The sequence below is a fragment of the Halyomorpha halys genome, unplaced genomic scaffold, assembly GCF_000696795.3.
Source record: "Halyomorpha halys isolate HHAL.00 unplaced genomic scaffold, Hhal_1.1 Scaffold353.1, whole genome shotgun sequence".
Taxonomy (NCBI): Eukaryota; Metazoa; Arthropoda; class Insecta; order Hemiptera; family Pentatomidae; genus Halyomorpha; species Halyomorpha halys.
In genome coordinates, this window is record NW_027105574.1 from 520560 (window position 1) to 544125 (window position 23566).

The 23566-nt window shown below is 34.3% G+C and overlaps 1 protein-coding gene and 1 long non-coding RNA gene across 3 annotated transcripts in view; both read right to left on the bottom strand.

The window, feature by feature from the left end:
• The window catches only part of LOC106681625 (A disintegrin and metalloproteinase with thrombospondin motifs adt-2), an 84018-nt gene that overhangs the window by 14664 nt on the left and 45788 nt on the right, over positions 1-23566 (bottom strand). For both annotated transcript variants that reach the window (XM_067052180.1, XM_067052179.1), the window contains exons 2-10: positions 16873-16936; positions 16508-16743; positions 14568-14867; positions 14173-14434; positions 12952-13057; positions 4254-4388; positions 4075-4181; positions 1807-1949; positions 116-303 (exon numbers count right to left, since the gene is read on the bottom strand). In XM_067052180.1, the coding sequence (XP_066908281.1) occupies positions 116-303; positions 1807-1949; positions 4075-4181; positions 4254-4388; positions 12952-13057; positions 14173-14434; positions 14568-14867; positions 16508-16743; positions 16873-16936 (1541 nt within the window). The remainder of the gene's footprint in view (positions 1-115; positions 304-1806; positions 1950-4074; positions 4182-4253; positions 4389-12951; positions 13058-14172; positions 14435-14567; positions 14868-16507; positions 16744-16872; positions 16937-23566) is intronic.
• Positions 7955-9426, bottom strand: LOC106681626 (uncharacterized). Its single transcript, XR_001343277.3, has 2 exons — positions 8651-9426; positions 7955-8298 (listed from the first exon to the last, which is right to left on the bottom strand). It is a non-coding gene; the product is annotated as an uncharacterized lncRNA (long non-coding RNA).

Consider the following 23566-nt stretch of genomic DNA (forward strand, 5'->3'; position numbering starts at 1 on the left):
TAAACTGATTAAATTTATAGAACAAATAATAAAAAATATACAAGAACATTAATACATACTAATAAATTTTTAATTTACTAAACAAATGAAGGATAAATAACAGCTTAAAAAGTACCTTGGATCATTACACAACCGAGAAGCAACCATAACTCCAGTACTACCACGCATCAAATTGTGGTTTTCATCAGTCAGACAACTTGATGCACAGTCAGAAAATGGACCCCATTCACTCCAACCACCACTCACTGGCTCATATATGGCACTGCTAGCACTTCTACTAACACATCTTCCACTTCTGCACCACTAAATAAATGTGAGCTTATATTGAATTCAATAAAAAATACATGAGAATATTTTTTTTAAAGATTCTGAATTTTGAAAAAAAAATAAGTAAAGAATTGAGGTTCAAAGATTAACATACACAATTATTTTTTTAATGGTTATCTGTAAAAAATTTTGTCAACTCTTTTAGGAGAGAGTTGAATCACATAATATGAGGTATTTCACTCAACACTTCCTAGTTATAAAGAGTTTTGGCTCAAAATATTTTTAGCTCTTCTAAAAGAAAATGACTTTTTTTATCAGAAATTTTATATAGATCAAATTAAATGTTTTTTTAATATTCAAATCAGTCACAGAAGTTAGTATGACTTACTACCTAATGATGTTAGTTCATCTTCAAAATACTTACTACAGAAAGCTATAACATTGCACAAGATTTCTTCTTTACACCTCTTTTTAACACTTTAATATCTAAGGTAGACTATTTAATTTTCATATTTTATTATATGAGCTGACAAGATTCCCACGGCCCCAGGTATAAAATATATAAAACCATGACCTATTTTACTCAAAACATTTTAGGATTACTTAGACCAACATTTTACAACCTTCTGCATGCAGGAAGGAGGTGAAAACCCTATAATTTATTGGGGAGGAGTGGAAAATCCTACAATTTTGATGGATTTCCTAACATTCTGGTGTTTTGGAAAGTTGATCCAAAATTTTGCTCTTTTCATAAAGATTTATGGAAAATTGGCCTCTCTAAATAGGATTAATATACAATTTTGTATATAAATAACTTCTCTGAATAATGTTTTAAGACAATTTTCCCTGTTTAGAGAAGGTTTTCAAAACTTAAATTTCCCAACTTTTTCAGGTTTTCAAATCATTAGGAAGGACAAGACCACATCTACTCCTTCCACCAACAATGTCCCTGCCTCCATGCGAACATGACTGAACCATGTGGAAGATCATTTGGGCAAAGTTATTTGCCAGACCTCCAATGAAAACAAAACCAGAAATATCCTGAATATCTCTTAATATGAAACTTAAGAACCTGTCAGTTTTTATTGATAAAAACCAATTTTTACTAAAACCCACTTTTTTAATTGTCTTTTACACCCATTTTGATAAATGAAATAAAATTTTGATTAATGGAAATTTTAACAACGATAACTTTATAACTTATTTATAATATTTTTTATTAAATATTATAAATAAGTATTAAATTTTGGTTTCATTTTTCTTTTCCGTGCTGAAATGTCACAACCTGATTGACTATGGCTTGCCCCCCCCCCCAGTTTTGATCCTGGGTACATCCTTGGTTCTGAGCAACATTTTTTAATGTTTTAATTTTTTTTTGTTTTCAGAATAAAACTGGAAATAATTAAATAACAAAGATAACAAATTTGGAAATAAAAAAACCGTCTTACTTATGAATACTCATTGTTTAGCTTTATATAAGTATGAATAATTCTTAAATTATTATGCTAAAAAATAAGTATTGAATAATTTACTAAATACCTTCTTAACTCCGCAATGAGTTCCTTCAAGTGCTGGATGCGATGTCCAGGTATACATATCTCTTGTGCAATGCAAGTCTCTACAGATATCTGCTAGAGGTTGTTCATGAGAATGTTTACTACCCCTCCCATATTTTAACATACCTGAGAGCAATAGATTATTTAATAAAACTAAGTCCAGGTATAACATAAATGACAAGAAGATGATCTATCTATTAAAGGCTCTATTGATATAATTATTAAGACACACATGTAACTTTTTTCATGATTGTTAATATGTATTTTTTTGGATATCTAGGATCAGTTAATAAAACATTTGGCGATGTTTCGAAAATTTATTGTTTTCATAGTCATGCCAATTGTCTATTACAATAAGTTCTACATTGCTGTGATACAACTAACTCTAGCTTTGGGCCAGTACTGGCTAAACATCACCTCAATGTAGTTTTCTTATTTACTAATCCTCAAGATTATAAATATATATACATAAAGGGTGTAATTAAATATTTGTCTCAGTCTTCTTGAAACCTTTTTTTAGAAGAGGCCCTGAAATATTTTACCGCTTAGACCCCCACATTATCTTTATTCACCCCTGTATATATTGCTGAGGAAGTAACGTCACAACTGTTGTCCGTGTCTGACAGTATAATTAAGTTTTATTTTAGAGGAAAAAAATATGAACCAAAAAAGCTGATTTCGTGAAATTATTCGCGTTTAAAAATAAATCTAAAATTTTTGTAGAGCAAATTAAAACTGCTTTAACTTATTTTATTTTCTCAGGAGCCAAGAGGCCCACAGGAAATTGCCTTTTTTGCTTCTATAGATTATCCAGCACTAATATAAATTAAAGTAGTATCAGAGTTAGGTTCCCAATCAAAAATGTAAAATCATCAAGTCTTCCAGATATTATACCAGACTGATATTTGGTAATGTTTATGTAAGGGAAGGAAAAGGTAAAGGCGGATCCACATGTTAGCCGCTCGCCACGAATCGGAGGCTAATACAAATGCTCGGTATACAAAGAGCGGTACTTGCGGAGAGGCAAGTATGGCGGACGTACAAGTGGTGCAGCCATTACACTGCGATTATATTATTTTTATTACAAAAAAAAAAGAAACTTAAAGGAGATTAAATGAAATTAAATATAAATAAATAATATTAAATATAAATAAATAATATTAAATATAAAACTTATAATAATAAGTAACGACTTAAACCTCCTCGCAACAAGCGCTCTCACGAACCCCCTTTGATCTGTCTCCAAAAAACCGACTCTCGACGGATCGGCAACGAGCTTAGGCCAACTCGTACCAGCCAAGCCAAGCCACCCATCCACATGCTCGTGCATGCCTGAGTTCGCCACGGCTTGGCTAACATGTAGAGGCCTCTTAAGGTGGATCTACATGTTGGCCGTTCGCCAGGAATCGGAGGTTTGTACAAATGCTCTGTAAACAAAGGAACAGTCCGAGCGAACCATCCACATGTCAGTGTTTTTCAAGGCAGATCTACATGCTGGCCGCTCACCATGAATCGGAAGCTTGTACAAATGCTCGGTAAACAAAGGAACCTTCACATGTCAGTGCTTATCAGAGAGGCAAGCATGGCGGACGTACAAGTGGTTTCAGCCATTGCACTGGGATTATATTATTTTTATTACAAAAAAAAAAGAAACTTAAAAGAGATTAACTGAAATTAAATATAAATAAATAAGATTAAACATAAAACTTATTATAACAAGTATCAACAAACACCTTCAACCTCCTAACAACTCTCAGTTGCAACTAAACCAAGAACAATGGTGGAGATGCTACACGAGTGTTCTCACGAACCCCCTTTGTATTCAAAAAACCGACTCTGAACGGATCGGCAATGAGCTTAGGCCAACTCGTACTAGCCAAGCCAAGCATCCCACCCATATGCTCTAAGTTCTTTAGAAACTAATAATCTTTTTCCTTGATCTATACATATGGTGTGTCTTAGCATATGGTTGTCGTATACCTCTTGCCTTTTCCACACTTTGATTTTTCCTTCAGAAATATGTCTTCTTAAATAAAACGAAATAAAGCTCTAATTAAACAGAGTACCAAAATAAGAAGTTAAAAAACCACATACTAACAATAGTAAAAAAAAATTTGAAGCGTTTTGTATGATTTTAAAACGTTTACTGAACCGTTTAACTATAAATGCAGAACCAATGCCTAAAAAATGCTCTGAATGAAATGGAATAAGTGAATGAATCCAATTAAGGGCGAAAGGAGTATAAACTTACATTGTTGGTTTGCACTAAAACGTTCTCCAGGGAGTAGGCCACCACTGGTATGATCCAGCTGTTCACCCGCTGCACTATGATCCATCAAACAGTGCGACTGAGGTGTTCTAAAAAAAAAAAAATAAGGGTGTAAACCTAAACATTGTTTTATTCTCAACAGTAATATGGGAAAAACTAACTCGAGAAACTGTTTAAGATACTGCCGGCTACAAGTAGACCATGTAATTTTACCACTACCAAGAGTTGGAGACATCAGGTAGCTTGCAGGGTCGCAATTGTTGTCAGCCAGGGGGCCATCGTGCCGCATGCCTAAGCTGTAAAAAGAAATCTTATTTAAATCGATAAAACCACTGAAAGAAATAAAAGGGGTGTTTCTAATTTAAATTGGAGCTTTCTGAAGGCAATTCGCTCTAATTAAAACTCTCTTTAACAATTAATAGTGAACTTTATTACTTCGAATCCATCATAATTGGAGAAAATCATTCTCTTGAAGATATAAATACAACAATAAACATCAAGTGGATATTTTACCGTGGTGGGATGACAGATAATTAGCAACTTACAAAATAAAATCTCATAAAATAGGAGGCTTAATTTGGTAGATAAGGGTATCTCATTTTATTTCGATACCTGAATTTTTGGCGAAACATAGCATGGAGTTACATGATAGTTGCACGATTTGGTGGTGTTTTAATACAACTATAATAACTATCAATATCCATCCCCATGCTTTGCCAAGCAAGAATTACTTAACTTTTAATTTATATATGATTAATAAGGAAAGACTGAATAAACTTATATCAAGAATATTTAGATGGTACGGAAGAGCAATTTCACATACTCCAAACAATGTCAAGCGCCCACAATTGCAAGCGAATGGAAGGGTATTAGGATGGCTGGAGCAAGCTCGCCTGAGTTTGTGGGCGATATCCTCTAGTATCGGTTTTTGGCCACGAATTAATGCCTGAAGCTTGGGACAAGCGTTAGTGTGGCATAATCACGTACGAGTTTAGTGAGCATTGTTGAAACTGCCAATAGATAAACATTTGTTACTTGTATTCTCCGTGTTTGAAACAATTAAGACTTTTCCAACTCTCCCTCCCTAGTGTGTAGTAAGTGGGGATGTCCTTAAGGAGTACATGAAGAAAGTATTTGGTTCAACCAGTATAAATTGTGTACGGACGAAAACTCATCACTGGATAGATGAAGCACAAGGAGGGTGACAGGGAGTCTCCTGGGGACCTGACATTGTTCTAAGAGATGTGAAGATAATCTCGTATGACTAGGATCACTATCCTTCAGCTCAACGTGGGCAGCCAGGGTCTACAGGCACCAAATACTACGAGCGCTCTCCAGGCTACGTGGTCATAGGTTTTGAACTAACATCTAGGGTTATAACACAGAGAACTGGTTAAAACCGAAGCCTACGTGTGAAATACGACGGCCATCTACTAATAGTGATCAAGGTGAACTGAAATTAGTAACGAGTATGAGTTCAGTACTTCGGAGTATTGAAATAAGGTGCGATCACAAAAACAGAGATAACCTTTATAGGCTGGCCCTACTTAAGGTGACTCCGTCGGAGATGCTGGTAATCCTCAAGCATAGATATGCCCAGGTTATCACTCTTGATGAAACTGTCACTTTTTTTCAGTGAGGCAGTGTATTCTAGGGATAATCTATCTCAGCGTAATATAGATGTTTTTTGAGACACGGTACGGTGTACCGGCCTAGCATGGAATAGACAATCATGAACAACAGCATCCTTTCACTGAAAATAGCTTTTGAGTCTCTAATAATAGCTTGGATAGAGGATAATTTCCGATAAGGGTGGAATCAGAGAAAAAGAGCTCCGTAAGTCATACAGAGCCATATGCAGCGTAGAGGATTTGGCTGCAGTTCTGGCCTTCTACAGTAAAGTACGTTTTAAGGCTGATGCCGCATGTAGCGGAAGGACATGACATAATCTGATAAGAATAACAGACACGAAAAACTTTTTCACCAAACAGATCCAGGGCCAGAGAATGTGTTCAAGTAAGATGATATCCTAGCTCACTACAAGGTTAGAAAGAAATTATAACGTAAGGTATTAATTGAGCTCCTTACAAAAACACTCCCCCACCGTTTAGTCTCGATTAAAGGCAAAATGAATACTTCCGGACAACTGGGTACTGAAAGTTCTTATGAGACAAGGAGCCGAACTGGAGAGCTTTGGCAAGGATTGTAACACTGTATACCCCACATCATATGGACCTGCCCCACGTTTGAGGGTCTAACGAAAACACTCCGAAGGAAGATAAGAATCTGCGTACTCACGGAGAGCGACTTTCATTCTAACTATGAAAGAAAATAACTAGGCGTTCATCAAAGCCTTCGCATACAGTTGAAAGATGGCAATGAGACCTAAATATTCAACCTTACTCCTGGAAGAAGGCGGGAGTCGGCCCTGTTTACGAAAATCAATTTATTGACTATTTTCTGGGTACATTCCTTTAGTAAATGTTTATTGGTAGTGGTTCTATAATAGATGCGACTATGATTCTACCCCCTCTAAACTCAAGTAAGGCTTAAAATAAATAAGGGAATGTGCTGTGTCATGAACACCACATGGGGAACATCAGAGGTGCAGTAGTGTCAAAATGTGTTCAGCAGTTCTTGATGAATACTGGTCTAGCGCTAGGCTATACTAAAACACACTTTCTGGTAAGAATTCATCTAGCAAGAGTTGGTAACAACCATTGGGGTATGCTCTACATGGTAGCCCTTGGAAAACTATCCCTGCCAAATGAAACCTGTATTGCATAGGAGAGGGCATTAAAGGAGGTAATCACTGCTATATTTTAGATCACAATCCTGTGATGGAAATTGTAAAACAAATTCCTGGGGTTCTAGTTGAACCAGTAAAACAGGTGTTAGGTTCAATGAATTTATAGGAAAAGGCCAACTAGTACTTGACCCCTCTGCCACTCCCGCGTTCTCTGGACCCAGGTATAGAGTATGATAGATGAGCCTTTGCCATTCATGACAGATCTGAGCCCATTATCTAATAACTCCAGAGTGTAGTAGGCAGACATAAGACTGGTTAATAATACATCAATAAATACCCCTCCAAAAAGGGGTTTTAACAATTTCCTAGAGAGGGAATGGTTTCCTGTTTGTGGTCTTTAAAAATTTCCTGGATAGAGAATTCTTTCTAGGTAGCTGGAAAAACTATAAATATCAGATTCCTTTACAGAGGAGGAGGCCAGGAAAAGCTACGTACCTAATCATATAGGTCTCTTTGTTTTCTCCCTGTAGCGAGCAAGGTATTTGAGAACTTGGTAGTCCAGAGCCTTCAGCTAATCTTAACTAGAGCAAGTTATCAATGGTAATTACATGAAACTGAAATATAACCTTTTTTTTTTCTACTAAACTTTATAGGAGCTGAATATGCCCATGGAGGAGCTCCAAACCCCTAGAGTCTAACCATGGCAGATATAAGGAAATAAATAATTATATACCATACCCGGACTCGATTCAGGGATTGGAGTTCAGGAGTCTAGTACCTTATCCACCAGATTAATAATGTTGAGATTATTAGTGTAAGTTTGAATTGATGACATATTGGTTAGTTACACCCTCTCAAAGTTCAGAAATTTCCAAAAAGTTTTGCCAATTCTTTAGATTAATACAATTTTTTATTAAAAAAATTTCTACATCATGCTCAGTTTAAATAAATAACTTATACAATAATGAAATTAAAACAAAAATACATTAGAGAGTTCAAAATTAAGGTTCTAACAAAGATTTTAAGAGAACAATTACTAACAAATGACCATTATATTTAAATTATATTGATGTAAAATAAGACTATAAGGTATAGTTACAGCTAACAATGCACTCAACTTTTAATGTTACTTTTTTATTTTGATCCAGAGATATAAATATACAACCACAATACACCTTATTAATAATGGTATAAAGAATCACCAAAAATTAAGGCTACATTAGAAATATGTATAAAAGTATTCTTTATTTTTGTTCATATTTTTTATTAAATTCTGCATGATTGAAGATCAATAGCTGAGGAATGAAACATTGCTCTATATTTGCTTTTGTCTGTAAGACTACAAATTATCAATGTTTAATGCTGACTTATACTTCCACATACCAATCAAGTATTTTCAAACTTGAGGATTATTTACCTTAATAAACCAGGAACCAGCTATAAAAGCCATCATAACACTGAAATCAACCAAAAACTTAAGAAATAAAAAGAATAATGTCACACTTCATTAAAAAAATGAAAATATTATCATTTTATTTTAATTATATTATGTATGTAAAGTAGAATGATGAGAAGTCAAAGGACCAATGCTTAAGAAGTATACTGATAATATGAACTGATTTTGGAATAATATATTTAAGCTATTTTAATACAAGTGTAGAGAGGCAATGTAGAAAACATAATGAATGTTGAATATTTTACAAAAATAATTTGTATGTAAAAATTGCTAAATTTTAAAAATTAAATGGTAAATAAACAATTCAGAAAAATGTAAGTGGAATAATGTAACATTAAAAATACAACATTTACCTCATTTATTTTTTCTTATTTTTAAGTAATTTGCTTCTCGTTTTGATTTTTTTAAATTTTCTTTCTTTTGATTTTCAAATATTTTAACCAAACGCCAGGACAACAGCAATGATATAACAAAAAGTGGCGATAATATCAGCAAAATTGTTGTTAAAAATTCAATTGGTTCTTGAGCAGCCCAAATTATTATAGAATTTAACCATCCCTCCCAAGTATTTCTGTCAACATTCAATTGATTGATATCCTTCATTTAGAAATGTTATAGATAACTTTTGAATGACAGATAACTTCTTTAATGTAACTAAAGAAGAAAATATTTATCTGGCAAAAAACACATACATAAATTTTCACTATATTACAGTACAAGTTCTGTAACTTGAACAACCCTAAAGTGTAATTGAGAACTGACAACAAAAAGATAACATAACCATCCTAAATTCAAAACATAAACACGGTAGGTCAATAACGAACCATTTCCAGTTTTAATCAAAGCACCGAGCTAAAATCGCATAAGTATAATGTAGTCCGAACAGGTACTAATGGGTTGGGATGTCAGCTTTAAAAACTGTATAAAGGATACTATCCAAAACTGTATGAAGGATACTTTCCTGAGGTACACCAGCAGACTGAGAAAAGCGGAATAAATAAGCGCTGTTGTGATTTACTTGAAATAATTTGTCGCAGAGATAAGAACGGATAATGAGGAAATATGTAGGGAGTAGGAATTTACGGATCTTTTATAGCAGTTCTGAGTGCCAGACTCGATCAAAAGGCTGTTCTGCATCAAGAAAGACTCCTGAGCAGTACATTCTGCGCTTTAATGCAGACGAGACATCAACTACACAATGAAATTGCTAGATAGTGGAGTGGGATGTTCGGAATCCAAACTGGTGATCTGGGATTATGTGGTTGGAATCTAGAATGGGGTACAGGCGTTTCAAAATAAGTTTTCAAGGATTTTGCCCACAATAAGTAACAAAGAGATGGAGTGGTAGGAAAATAGGTATTCTGGCGGCTTTAAAGATTTGGGAATCATTTTGATTATGGATAATTTCCATTGGTCAGGAAAATATGTGGATCTGTGAACAGCTGATCAGGAGCTCCAATACCTCCAATACCTATTCCATTCTCTCTCCCAAAAATCCAACTTATTGGCCTACATCCCTCAAAAAGCGCCCTGATATCCTTGATATATTTATCACCTCCCAGATTTCTCCCTCTAACCCACTGTTGAATCCCTGGACGATCAATCATCAGATCATAGTCCAGTTCTACTTTTTTTAAATTCATACTTTGTACCAAAGCCCTCCGCCCCTTCATTGGTAACAGGATGAGTTGACTGGGACGAATTTAAATTTGAACTGGAAGCTAAACTGGACTTAAACATTCGTCTGAAGACAAAACAAAACATTGACGAAGCTATTGAAAAACTCACATCATCAATAAGAACAAGTATAACTGACAACACATCGGTTAATAGAATTAATAACAATAAACAAAATAACCTGCTACGGCATATTCGTATCTTATTAAGGGGAAAACGCAGAGCAAGATCGAAGTGGATAAGGACCAGGTATCCAACTGACAAAACGTATTACACCAAATTGACTAACAAACTAAAAGTAGAAATCAGAAAATACAAAATTCAAAATTTAATTAACTTTACTGAAAATCTTACAACTACTGATAAATCATTATGGAGGACCACCAAAAAACTGTTGAATTTCAAAGATTTTAACCACCCACTTCTCACCGAATCCCAAACCTGGACCAGAACTGATGAAGAAAAATCACAAAAATTCGGACAACACCTTTTTAAAACCTTTATTCTGCATCCTGATATCCTAAACCCAATTCACATTGAATGTATTGAAGGAGACCTAAATATTCCTCTCCAAATGACCCTCCTACCTGAAGCATTTCATCCTTCAGAGATATCTAGTATCATTCAAAGACTACCTACCCGCAAAGCTCCTGGACACGACCTTATAACATTGCACATCCTAAAATTTCTTCCTCGAAAAGCCATTCTATTCCACACCTACATATATAACGCCGTACTCAGTTCCACATATTTTCCTGACACATGGAAATAACCAATAGTTAAAATGATATCTAAGCCCCAAAAACCGCCAGAATACCCATCCTCCTACCGTCCTATCTCTCTATTACCAATCAGGGGCAAAACTCATTTTAAAACGCCTATACCCCATCCTAGATTCCAATCATATAATTCCTGATCAGCAGTTTGGATTCCGAACATCCCACCCCACTATCCAGCAATGTCATCGTGTGGTGGACGTAGTCTCGTCTTCTTTGGAGCGCGGAATGTACTGCGCGGTCTTTTAGTAGTATTTTTCGACGTTGAACAGGCTTTTGATCGAGTCTGGCACCCGAGACTGCTTTACAAATTCCGTATATTCCTACCTGCTACATACTCTCTCATGATTCGTTCCTTTCTCATTGATAGATTATTCCAAGTAAACCACGATGGTTCCTATTCATCTCTCTATTCTCAGTCAGCATATCACAGCCCTCGTAGAATGGTGTAGTAATTGGAGGATTAAGATAAATTCCATCAAATCCTTTACCCTTCGTCATAAATCTACCGACTGCCCTACTCTATTCTATTTGTCAAACGGTCTCCTACTAGTGTGGAACTGACTTTAGAGATGCCAGATGACAGCTTTTAATTCGCTGGTTTCTTCTGATCCTGAACCGCTTCAGTTTAAATGTTCAGAAGCCAAAGTAATTCTGCTTGAAAGATAATTTGTAGACTGAGGATGTAGGATACATGATGTCGAGAACTCGCCGTTTCCTGGGGCCCACTCATCCATAAAGTAAGTTGGCGATGTAAACAAATTCGTTGGAGCATACAAGGTCAAGAATGGAGTGCTTTCACCCCCATAACCATCCCCCTTAAACTCTTAAAAAATCTGAACAATGGAAACAAAAAATCATGTTTTTTTGCTTTATTTTTAGGTTGGTTGTATAATTTGTTCATTTGGATTCAATCCACTTCACCTAGGGGAGGAGGAACGGGTTATAACCTACAGGTTAGCAACATTTTCCAGCCTGAATCAGAAACTCAAACTTTATTCCATGTATTCGCCACGAAATAAAAGTCAACCCATAGAGACCGGATTTGAAGCGGCACTGCTTCTGACTGCTGAAGATAAACACTTATCATTTCAAGATATTTGGCCACTATAGGATAGTTGATCATAAAGTTGGTTTCAATTGAACCACAATAATTTTTCTTTTACTTTTCTTCACATTCCGTTGTTCTTTATCTTATCCCCTTCCTTTTTTCAATCCCATTTGACATGTTTTTTTCCCTTTCTGATACTTTTTCAAGATAGATTTTTACCAACTTAGAATGCAATGTATAATTTATTGTACTATTTGTTCATAAATATGACAAAGTTGTTATAAAGCTGCACAGTTTGGCTGATAATTTGATTTCAATATTTCACTTTCGCGTTTTATATAAATGTATCATGAAAGAATAATATGACTTACTTTTTGCTAATCTATCAATAGCTCGCTCAGTACACTGAGCTTACTGAAATACATATATACAGCTTATCTACCTACTACGTAAAAAAACAACAATAATTATTTAAAGAGCAAAAAAAACTCACGTCGAATTGAATTAAAAGAACATGGATAATTAATAACTTTTGATCCATATGGAATTAGTCTGAAACAATGGCTTGAAAGTTTTACCTTTTCAATCGCTTCAAAGTCCATGGTACACGGAATTCCACCCCAAAAATTGCAAGTGAGCGACTATCAACCCAAATTGGCCTCGCGATCGACTTGCTGGCCACCCCTACCCTACAGCAAATCCTAGCAACACCCACACTTGAACACACGCCTATTTTCATTCGTCCAACACCACACTTCTGTTTTTATCACATTTTACTGATGTTTGTTTTGGAAGGCATTTAAAAACTGTGAGCTATCGATAAATTCGTTAAAGTAACCAATGTACTCTGGGGACACCCAGATCAATGAGAAGAGTAGAATTAAAAATGCATGATTAAAAATAGAAAAAGTAAATATTCATAATTTTTAACTTAAAAAAGAATTGCTTCTTAGACAGATATAAAATGAAGCATAAACCGTATTATTACACTACAGAGGATTTAATATATTGACAAACAAAAAAAAAAAAAAATCCTTTTCCGAGGATGACCCAATATGATTAAAACTGAAAGATAATGAAAAAAACTCATTTCAAATTATTATTATCTACTAATCTATGTGTAAAAAGAAAATACCGTTAAGAGACTGACTTGTGGCCTATTTCATGTGCCACTACGTAGACACTTTCAAAGTGCCGTCCTTCATTTACAGTACAACTGCTTGTTGCAGTACACATACCAGCCACTGGAGCCAAACCTGGAAAGAATAAATCATATAATGTATTAGTTTAATTAACATGTTAAGTATTTCAATACATTCATTATACAATCATATTTTATATTGTGAATGAAATGTGAGGTTCCTCGTTTATTGCCTCGTACTCATAAAGTTCTCAACGAGCATAGATGGGATACATAGATTCTTCAAACTATTACACAAGATTGGGGAGTGTTAAAACAAATCGTCTTTTGAATAATTGATAAAGTAAAAATGATGTAACAATTAAATGCTCCTCCAAGTGATGTTCTTCTTACTGTAATGAAATGAGGAGTTCATGTTATGTCTCCTCTCATTATATCACATAATGTAAGGTCTTAACCCTCCTTCCCGCTGAAAATGAAATTATTTCATTAGGAAAATTATTGCGTATCAGAGGCGCGCTCTTGACCCAGGTGTAGCTTGCTCCTGGAACTAGCGTGCAAAGTGTTAACTGATTGAAATCTAGCAAAAAAAAAAATTATATGCTTTAAAATAACGAGTCTTTCACGATAAAAACATATCTAAATCCGTTATTTCAAAATGTAAAGGACTGATTAGCATAATTCTTTGTTTGTCGGCTTAAAAATTATACTTTCGCAAACCAGCGGTTGACCTATAAAAATGTTTGGACTATAAAAGTAATTGGAACCAGGTTTCTGCCCGACACTCATAAGATGGCTTCTAGCCCTTGATTGCCGATGTACGTAAAATTTACCTAAATCCTGGAAATAAAAGTGTTCTTGCTACCATTAAATCTTTCCATCTTCTAAACAGTTACTTTGCTCCAAATCTCAGCTGAGCATCGTGCATTATCTTTTACAAAAGTAAGCACGCAATTATTACGTATCGTTGTCAAATGTACTATCAAAGCACGCAATTTTTCGGATAGTTAGTATACGTCTGTATGTCTAATAATTTCTGAGATATGAATCTCTTCTCAAGATGACTCATTTTTGACGAATGTTTCTGTCCTGGAGGTATTAAGCGGAAATTAGTTAACCAATAATAGTTATAACTGTTTGTTAACCAAAATATTCAAACCATTATCAATGAATTTAGGTATTTAATTTGAGTTTCTGAAATAGGTATTTATTGTCATTGGAGAAACTTACCAACCACTTGCTTGCTAATTTTTCCATTTTTACTGAGGACGTACAGATCAAGTCCAGTAAGTATGAGGGCGTGGTCCCAATGAAGTGGATTTGAATCTTCTTCTGGATTTTCTCCCTTTTGCCAGGCACAGAAGTTGCCAAGAAATCTGTCGATATCATGAGACCGAACTAGGCCAGTCGGTTCGATATGGAGTATTTCAAGCCTTTTAATAACAAAGTTAACTCTCCGTCCGAGGGAAGGGTCGTGATAGAGCATTTGGACCTGAAATAATGCTTTAGGTAACTAATTGACAAAATTTTATTGTATTAATAAACTAAAATCAAATTGAGATGATGCCACTAATATACATTATTATAATTTATACATAGCAACAATTACACAAAGAGTAACTTACAGCATTAACCATTGTCAATACGAACTTGACGACTTCTTTCTCGGTTTCAGTTGGAAAATTTGTTTTCATATGTGTATATAGATCTCTATCTATGAAAACTGCCGTTTCGACGTGAACTGGGTTTGGTTCACCGATTGCTCTCCTGTCTCTTTGAGTTTCGAAGCTTTCTTTAGCCAGTCTTAATCGTTTCTTCACAACAATGTGAGGGATGTGGTCGTCAACCGAGCGTTTATTCAATCTTTTCCTTAAAGGGTTGATAATGTAGTATGCATCATCATTTTTGGATAAAACAATGCCACTCTGGAAGATATAACAAACTGTATCTTTATAAAATAACTTATTATTATTAAACATTATAAAAATAGTAGTTCCAGTCGAGCACTATTGAGATCTTAAATAAATTATTTGTTTTGAAATGTTGATTTAATATCGAAGTCCTAAACCTTGGAGGGCCAAGCGCGTACAAATCTATTTTATCAACTTCGGAATTTTCAAATTTTTTTTAGTTTGCCCTAAGAAAAAAAAAATACAAAATTGTTTTCAAAACCAATTTGCATTCTTAAACAAAAAGACAGTTATTTTACAATTTTAATGACCCATGAAATCTGTAGATTATACCTTTGCCAATACAGAGCGCATTGAAATAACACCTTTCTCCAGAAAATACCAAATGCTGTGAGTTTAAGAGGTGTTTGCTACACTATTACTTATAATTTCTAGAATAAAAAAAATAAGCATATCTAGATTGTTATTAGAAGAGTATAAAACAAATATTTAGTTTTTCAACTCATATTTAATCACTCGTGTTGGCAGCGGTAGCAGCGTGGCAACGCGCCAGTCTACCAACCCAAAGGATGTCAGATCGAGTCTCGGTCCCACTCAGGCTTTTTTCAAGCATAAAATAATACAAAACTCACTCACAACCTCTCCCCGGGCATTTATGAGGTCCGTTAGCAATTGAGTGGCCCGTTGTATAAAAAAATAGGCGTGGGAATGACGAACCCACCCTGCGAAAAAAAAAAGTCAAGAAACGCGTGATGTATTTCCTAGTACATCGCGCGAGGACTTAGACCTCCATCGTCTGTCGCCCATATAATAATAATAATAATAGCATGTTCTTTTTCCCATTAACAACATGAGTATTTAAGTTAACAGGGACATTTTAGCTGAGGAACTCTGTCTTTACATGTAAACCTTTTTACTCAAGCTACGGTTCTTGCTAACGGTTTTTTTTCCAATAAATACAATGAGTCTAACGAAGATTTTGAAAGAAATGGAAAGAGGACTACTGATCTATTGATTCTGCAAATCATTGTTTTCTGATTGGATTGCTTTTGAATACATTTAGTGATCAGAGAACATGTGTCTTATTTGATTTCACTGAAAGGAATTAGCTCCTTTAACAAACATTTCGTTTTTGCAAAAACGCAAAGATGTTAAAAATGGCGTTATTTACTCAATGGTATCTTTTAAATAAAAGTCCGATCGTTAATTAAGTTCCATTATACACACTCGTAATGAGCAGCACTGTACTTGGATTGTTTGTTATTGGTAGGATATAATTATGTCCAGCTTTCGAGAAAAAACAGTCAGAAGAAATGGAATTATTTTAAGGTTATGATGCTAACTATATTTAACCATCTTAAAGCACTTTTATGATTCTAAACAATCTTAAAAAAAAAAAATAATCTTAATCTTACCGACCTGCATTATGAACTCTTCAGAATCTAAAATTAGGTGCAATTTAGTTGATCTTCCTCAACTGCAGCTATAGCACGTCATCATCATACACTGATCTACGATTCAATTTATGATTGATCATGAGTTAACTTCATAAATGAAGTTTAACAATGATTTTATCTATTGTTAATCATAATGCTTCGATGTATTCAGTTCGACTTATCATGTATCAACTATTCAGAGGAAGAGAAACTACTTACAATACCCTGACATAGGAAGAGGGCCGCTCGACCTGGTGCTGAAAAGTGGCAACTGGGTGCGGCCAGCTGTGGACTCAAGAGCTCCGTAAAGTTCTGCCTTCTAGAGAGGATGACCAGTTTCGGATCGAGTAACCCCGTGGCTAGGGTGAGGTTTATCGACAGCCGCTCACCGTGGAAGTCTAAGTCCAGCTCTTGTCCTTTGGTCCTTCCTTCGTGCCATACAAGCTCTACACCTTCTGTTACGTGAATAAGACCTCTCAATGTGTAAATTAAAATACTGACTTTGCATACACTTTTTCAATTATATATAAATAAAGTTTATCAGGAAAATTAATTCGACAATTAAATAATCAAAAATAATTTACCGTTTTCTTCAGGGCCTATGTACACGTTCCATTCTGCATCAGTCATAAACTTCTTCATGTCTTCCTGTTAAGAAGAGAAAGTAATTAGATAGTTTTAATTTGTTTAGCTTTTTTGGATGTTTGCATTGTCCAACAAATTTAATAAATGGTAATAACACAGTAAATCGTACTAGCACGAGAAGAACCGCTTGTTTAATTTCGAGGATAGATCAACTTTATAAAAATTGAATAGTGTAAACATATCTTTTTATAGATGATAAATTCAATATAAGTACGATTTACACTATTAAATAAGAGAAGCAGCAGATCTAACAGGTGCAGTTACATTGAAATTTTAATTTCCTTTCCAAAAAGGATTCCAAATCTCTCATTCCTCCAACCGATAAATAATACTCCATTGCGTCTTGACTTGAAAAGTTTTTTTTTCTTATTCAATTATTTTTTTTTAAATTTTATTTATTGATATTTACAACTGTATAAAAAGATACAACCAGTAAATTTGATCATAATGACATAATGATATGATACAGGATGTAGAGAAACTACCCAGTAGTAGAACTCTATATTCAATTATTTAAATTTTTTTTTTGTTATAAAATTTGTTTTAGATCATTTTTTTTATAATTCTCACCAATAGACTTAATTCCTTTAAATTGACTTCATTTCAAACATTTATTTCTACATGATTTGTTGAGGTTTGTTTTTAATATAAAGTATTGATATTTTAAAGGATAGTCTTTTAAGACGAATTGTAAGAAAACTAAAAGAATTTATTTGATTATTTTTTATTATCTATATTTCTTTATTACCAGATTGGCCTTAAATTATTTTTGTAGCACTATTTTTTTTTTTTTTTTTAATAAGTGATAATGAGGAGGGGGGACTATAGTCCCATGCGAAGTACGTTCCAAATATTTACATTACTACAATCCTGACAATTATAAATAACAAAGATCTAATGATAAAAAAAATAATTGGGTCAGTCTTTGGACTGGTCGACAAAAATGAAACTTTTGAACATGAAATAATGTCTTCAAATTTTATTAATAATGATCATGCGTAGAATTGTGCAAACTGCTTAATAATGATAATAAAAATTAAGCTTAAGACAGAAACTATTAGTTCCAGAATAATCAGAATAGAACAGCCATTTCCTATGACAATAAAATAAAACATATCCAGTTAGCCTCTCCCTCACAACTTCCAGTTGTCACGAAATCAATTTACTTGCGTATATATATTTTTTCTTGAGTGTAGAAATAAATAATTAAAAATAATAATAGTCAACATTTTCTTATTGAAAAGTAAAATTATTATTTATTAGCATATTAAAATTATTTGGTTTATTTGCAAAATTATATTAGCATCTTGAGATGATAATATTATGTTGCAATACCACCTAAGTATCAATACGCCTTCCAATACGATTCTTTAACTGAAGTATCAATTCCTCATAACATTGCATAAGAAGTATCTATAATTCTTTCAAATTTAGGAATCCGATTTTTACCAGACATTTTTTGAAAAGTATGAATTCTGGGTCAAGGGTCTCATTTTTCGTAACCCCGCAGTGGGTTCTTCAAAAAAAAAATTTTTAGTTGTTTATCATAACCAATATTTTGGCTTAAACATGCGGATTCATCTTAAATTATTAGAGATATGTTGGATCAGAGAGTTAAGGACAAAAATAAAATAAATTAACTATATAAAACGGTGATTATGATTGTATTGGGTACGCCCTTGCAGCCCTTTATAGTAAGTTGAAAAGTTCTAGGTATTTTGAGAGAAAAAGGTGAGGTTAAGTGAGAACATTTAGCATTATGGGTTAATAAACGTGTATTTTCAAAGCTAAATATAATCCCTAAAGGGGCAGCGGATGTTTTATACAAATTCATAATATAATACAAAATGAGATTATCTTGCCCGTCTCATATTACTCTAATTGCAACTACTTATCTGAGCGACCGTTATTATACTCACTGCCGCGGTATATCTTGCCGCCTTCTTTCTTCCGCTTCGCTCATCCAGGTCGATAGGTGAAATAATGAAGACCATGAAATTGAGCCGGCTTTTGTCAAGGTTGTTGAGGCGTCGCCTTTAACTACCTCCAGACTGCAGCGGCGCCGGTTCGATTCGATTCGATTCCTGCCTGGGGGTGTCGACTTTTATTTCTTGGTGGTACCACGTAATGGAAGCTTGATACTCCCACCATGTTTAGTATAGAATTGTAACCCGTATGTCACAAATGACAAGGAAGCAGATAACTTTTAAAAAAAAAGAAGAAAAAAGAGCGACCATGAAATTGCCCCCTCTTGTTCTTACGAGTGTTTCCCACAAGGGTTGGCCAGAAAATCCGAGGTATCTGTCGGTGGTAGGTGTAGTTAGTAACAGGCATGCTTATCGCGGTGGCATCAAACCCAGGCATAAAAAAATCCGATGCCTATACTGCCGATAGAAGTATAGATACTTTTCATCTGATATTGTAGAAGTATCGATGAGTTTCATACGATATTATGAGAGGAATCGATACTTCCACTAAACAATCGTATTGGAAGGCGTATCGATACTTATTTGGGATCACAAGATACCTTAGTAAAAGTATTCCAAAATTGGCCCTTTAACATTTTTAGCCGGAAAAAACACCATAATCGATCGGGCTATTAGTTCTTTTGTGTAAAGTAAAACAAGCTGGAGGCCATATTTAAGATTAAATAAATATTTTTAACTGTTTTCATAACATAACATAGATGGCGCTACATCCTGTCACCGATACTGGGCCGCCTCCAAAAGCTTTTGATAGCCAACACGATCAGCTGTAGCAGCTCTCCAGTTTCGGACTCCCAGTAGAGCCCAAGCGGCCGATGTCACTGAGTCCTCCGATCTTACATTTAGCCTGCCAACCTTTCTTTGTCCATGCATCTTCCTGGGTATCGCCGAATCTTCCATACGTGTGACGTACCCGGCCCATCGAAGTCGTACTATCTTGATAAGCTTGATCAAGTCTATATCTTTATAAAGGCCTGCGAGTACGGCATTTCTCCTTCTTCTCCAAATCCCTAACAGGACCAAAAATCCTTTTCAAGATTGATCTTTCAAAGAGCTGAAGTCTATTTTCATCTTGCTTCTTAAAGACCCATGAGTTAAAAAAGGGCGGACAAAGGTTTTGTAGAAAGTGATCTTGGTCCTGTTAGAGAGGAACCTGGTTCTAAAATGGTTCGCAAGGCCAAAGTAGCAGCGTCTCGCCATTGCTATCCTCCTGTTGACTTCTCGTTTTCGGAGTCGATCTCTGACCGGAGGTAGACAAAACTGCTTACCTTTTAACTGTTTTCTTAACGGTGCGGATGTTTTTTGACCGTAGGTTAAATGTTAGTGTAAGAAGCCTGTAAGGGGATGCAAACAGCGAAGAAAACACAAGTCATTATTAAAACCAACTTATAAATCGAACAAATATTCCGGCTTAAATTAAAGACTTTCATCATGGCGACTAGATTCAAGATTCTATCGGTAGGATTATAATTTAAAAACGTTTGAATTGATTATCTTAAATTCGTTAGAATATTCTATCAGTATCCCTGATAGATAGCCTGTAATTTAGGCTAAGACGTTGGTACAAATAAGAAATGAGTTTGACTTATAAACTGCTTAAAGTTTTTAAATGTCATATTTTTTTTTCTAATGAGAGGTATTGGAAAGCCGTTCTTTGTTAAATTAAATATTTTTTGTTGTTTTAAGTCACTTTGACTAATAATCTACATCATATATAATGGCAAGATTCTATACGGTCAACTACGATTATTCATTTCAAAACCTGAAAAGTTAATCAATAACTTTACAATTTACATTATGACGCAGATGGAATTTTCTAAAAGGAAGTATCTAGAAAGGAATGAAAACAAAAACAAGGATGATTATGGATTCCTTGTAGTTGGGGAAACGCGCACCTTGATGGAGGCAATGCCAATTAATGATTATTTAAAGGAGCAACCAACCGTCTTGATAACTAATGGAAATCAGTCTGTTGTTGGAGGAATAGAATTACTTTTCTCACAACCACCGGAAAAGATCTGTCAGAAAGATAAGGATACAGTTCCGCTGCTCTGGCTCCGAAGGGCAATGGACGCTTATCCAAAGGAAATCTTCAAGTTTTCTCAACAAACCACCTACCATCACCTCTAATTATACACAGAACCGTAACTGTTCCATGGGAATATCACGAATATAAATCCTTACAAATATTTTAATTTTCAAAAATGTATTATACCGTGAAAACAATGGACTAATTTGATTCTTCCTGTTGACTCCAGAGTTGACCGATTGACAGCTAGAAATTCAATAGTATAATTTAGTTGGCTGTGACTCTACGTGTCTCTTTCCACAGCCATCAAAATATTTTGCTTCCATTCAACTAATTCTTACATAGTTTCATGAATTATCCTGCAATTAATGCTATATCCTTAGCTACGAAAAAAATATATTTAACCAATTGCAACTAAATTTTAATATTTTTTAAGAATTCTGCAAACGTGTTATTAAAAAAATCTTTAAAATTACTTGAATTATTATTTAGCTTAACATCATTAACAATTAAAAATTATTTTTCTGCAATTCTATAATTTAATATCCAAAACCTTTACTATTCAGCAACATTTTAGGTATTTAAAACCTTTATTATAAGTTAAAGTACCTTCATAATGTCTTATTGACCCTTATTATTCCTCCTTTTTCAAAAACAAATAAATTGTTCTTTCAAAACTACTAGGAATATTGCCAGAAACCTTACTTGACAGTCTAAACTCTTTAAGAACCGTCCTGTTTGTTCTCTTCCCCTTTTCACTAACATTGTGGAAGTAGGTAGCTCATTGGTAAGGCACTGTACTACTAATTCCGAAAATTCGGGTTGGAATCCGGCTGTGGCAGATAATTATTTACTGTTACACTGTAGCCGTGAGTCAGCCCTGTGGGTTCTGGAACCCTCTGGGGTCAACCCAGCCTCATAAAGTGAGAAAAAAAATCTGGCCATCGAATGCAATTAATTTATTTTTATCTTATTAATAATATCTGCACAAAGTGCACCTAAGATTTCTGTGTCAGTTTAATTTTAAGTTACTTTACCATTTTTAGTTATGTAAATGCACTATCCAATACTATTGATTTTTTGAAATTAAACTTGCGTTGCATTTTGATGCTGTTTTAAGCTAAAGAAGTTTAATTTTAAGGTTTTAATATTTTCGAAATATCGTGTTCTTGTTTTGAGTTATATAGAGAATTTCCTAACATATTAAAACCATCATTTTTTAATTTTCTTTTAAAAAACATAAGTCCTGTGAAATCAATGTCTGCTAGCTTAATACCTATTTATTAAAAATTTAATACTAATAATGTTATAATAGTATTTCAATGATTTTTTAAAAATTTATTTCAACTTTTTTAAAGATATTATTAATGTTTTTTTTTGTTTTTTTTATTATTTATTTAATGTAATTTACAACTGTGCAAAATAATACAATAGGTAAATATGTTGTATGTTTCATATACACTTGAAAATCTTAGGAAGGAACCACCCATTGGTGGTACTTCAAACATTAATTTAAATTAGAAGGTCCCGTGGCCATCTTCTTTTCAGACGCCTCGGAGGATTATCAGGGATTGTTAAGGATGAAAGATTAAGAATTAATGGGTTAGGATGGTTAAGGATTTTGGGATGGAAAGACGCATATCTGTTTTGCGTCAAATCTGCAACGAATGGGATGTTAAGGTCTTTGTGAATGAGTTTATTTGTGACGTAATAAGGAGCATCAAGGATTTTACATTGTAACGATTGGATGCGGGAAGAATTTGATGGTTTGGTGGAGCCCCAGAGCTCAATTCCATATGTCCAAATTGGTCTGATTATCGTAGTGTATACTAATTTTTTTAGTGAATGGGAAGTTTAGAGTGTCAAGTAAGTGTTGTAGCAATCGGAATCAACGAGCAGTTTCTTGTCGTTTTTGTCTTGTGTGTGGATTCCAAGTTAGTCTCTTGTCAAGATGGAGTCATAAGTATCGAATCTGTTCTACAGGCGTTAGTGGAGTATTTAGAAAGGGTACTGTAGGAGGGCAGAGGTTTACGACGGAGAGTAAAGGTGATCTGGTGGGATTTGTCAGGATTTATTTTGATTCTCCAGTTTTTACTTGAGGAGTTGATAAATTAGGAGTTAAAGGAATGTTTTGGGGGTTCCCTTTGGGACCCCATTTAACCTTTGAATTCTTCTCATATCCAATCCAAAATCCTCAATACTCCTTACATTATCACATTTAAAATCATAAAGACCTTAATGTTTCATATGCAAACGATCTAGCCCGACGCAGATATCATACCTTCCATTATAAACTCCCTAACCTGCCAAACCATCTAGTTTCTAATCTTGCTTCCTATTCCATTCCTGATAACTCTGAGGCGCCTGAAAAGAAAGCTAATAACATAATAACATTTTTATATTAGAAGGTCTCGTCCTTCTAATATAAAAATGTTATTAGAATGCTACCAATGGGTAGTTTCTCTACAAGCCTGTATCACTCCTTTATAAACTAAAATCAAATTTACTGGATGTATGTATATAAATGTACAGTTGTAAATTTCAAGAAAGATATTAATAAAAATAAATAAATTAAAGGAAAGTATGGAAATTTGTTATACTAGTGTCTATAAATTTATG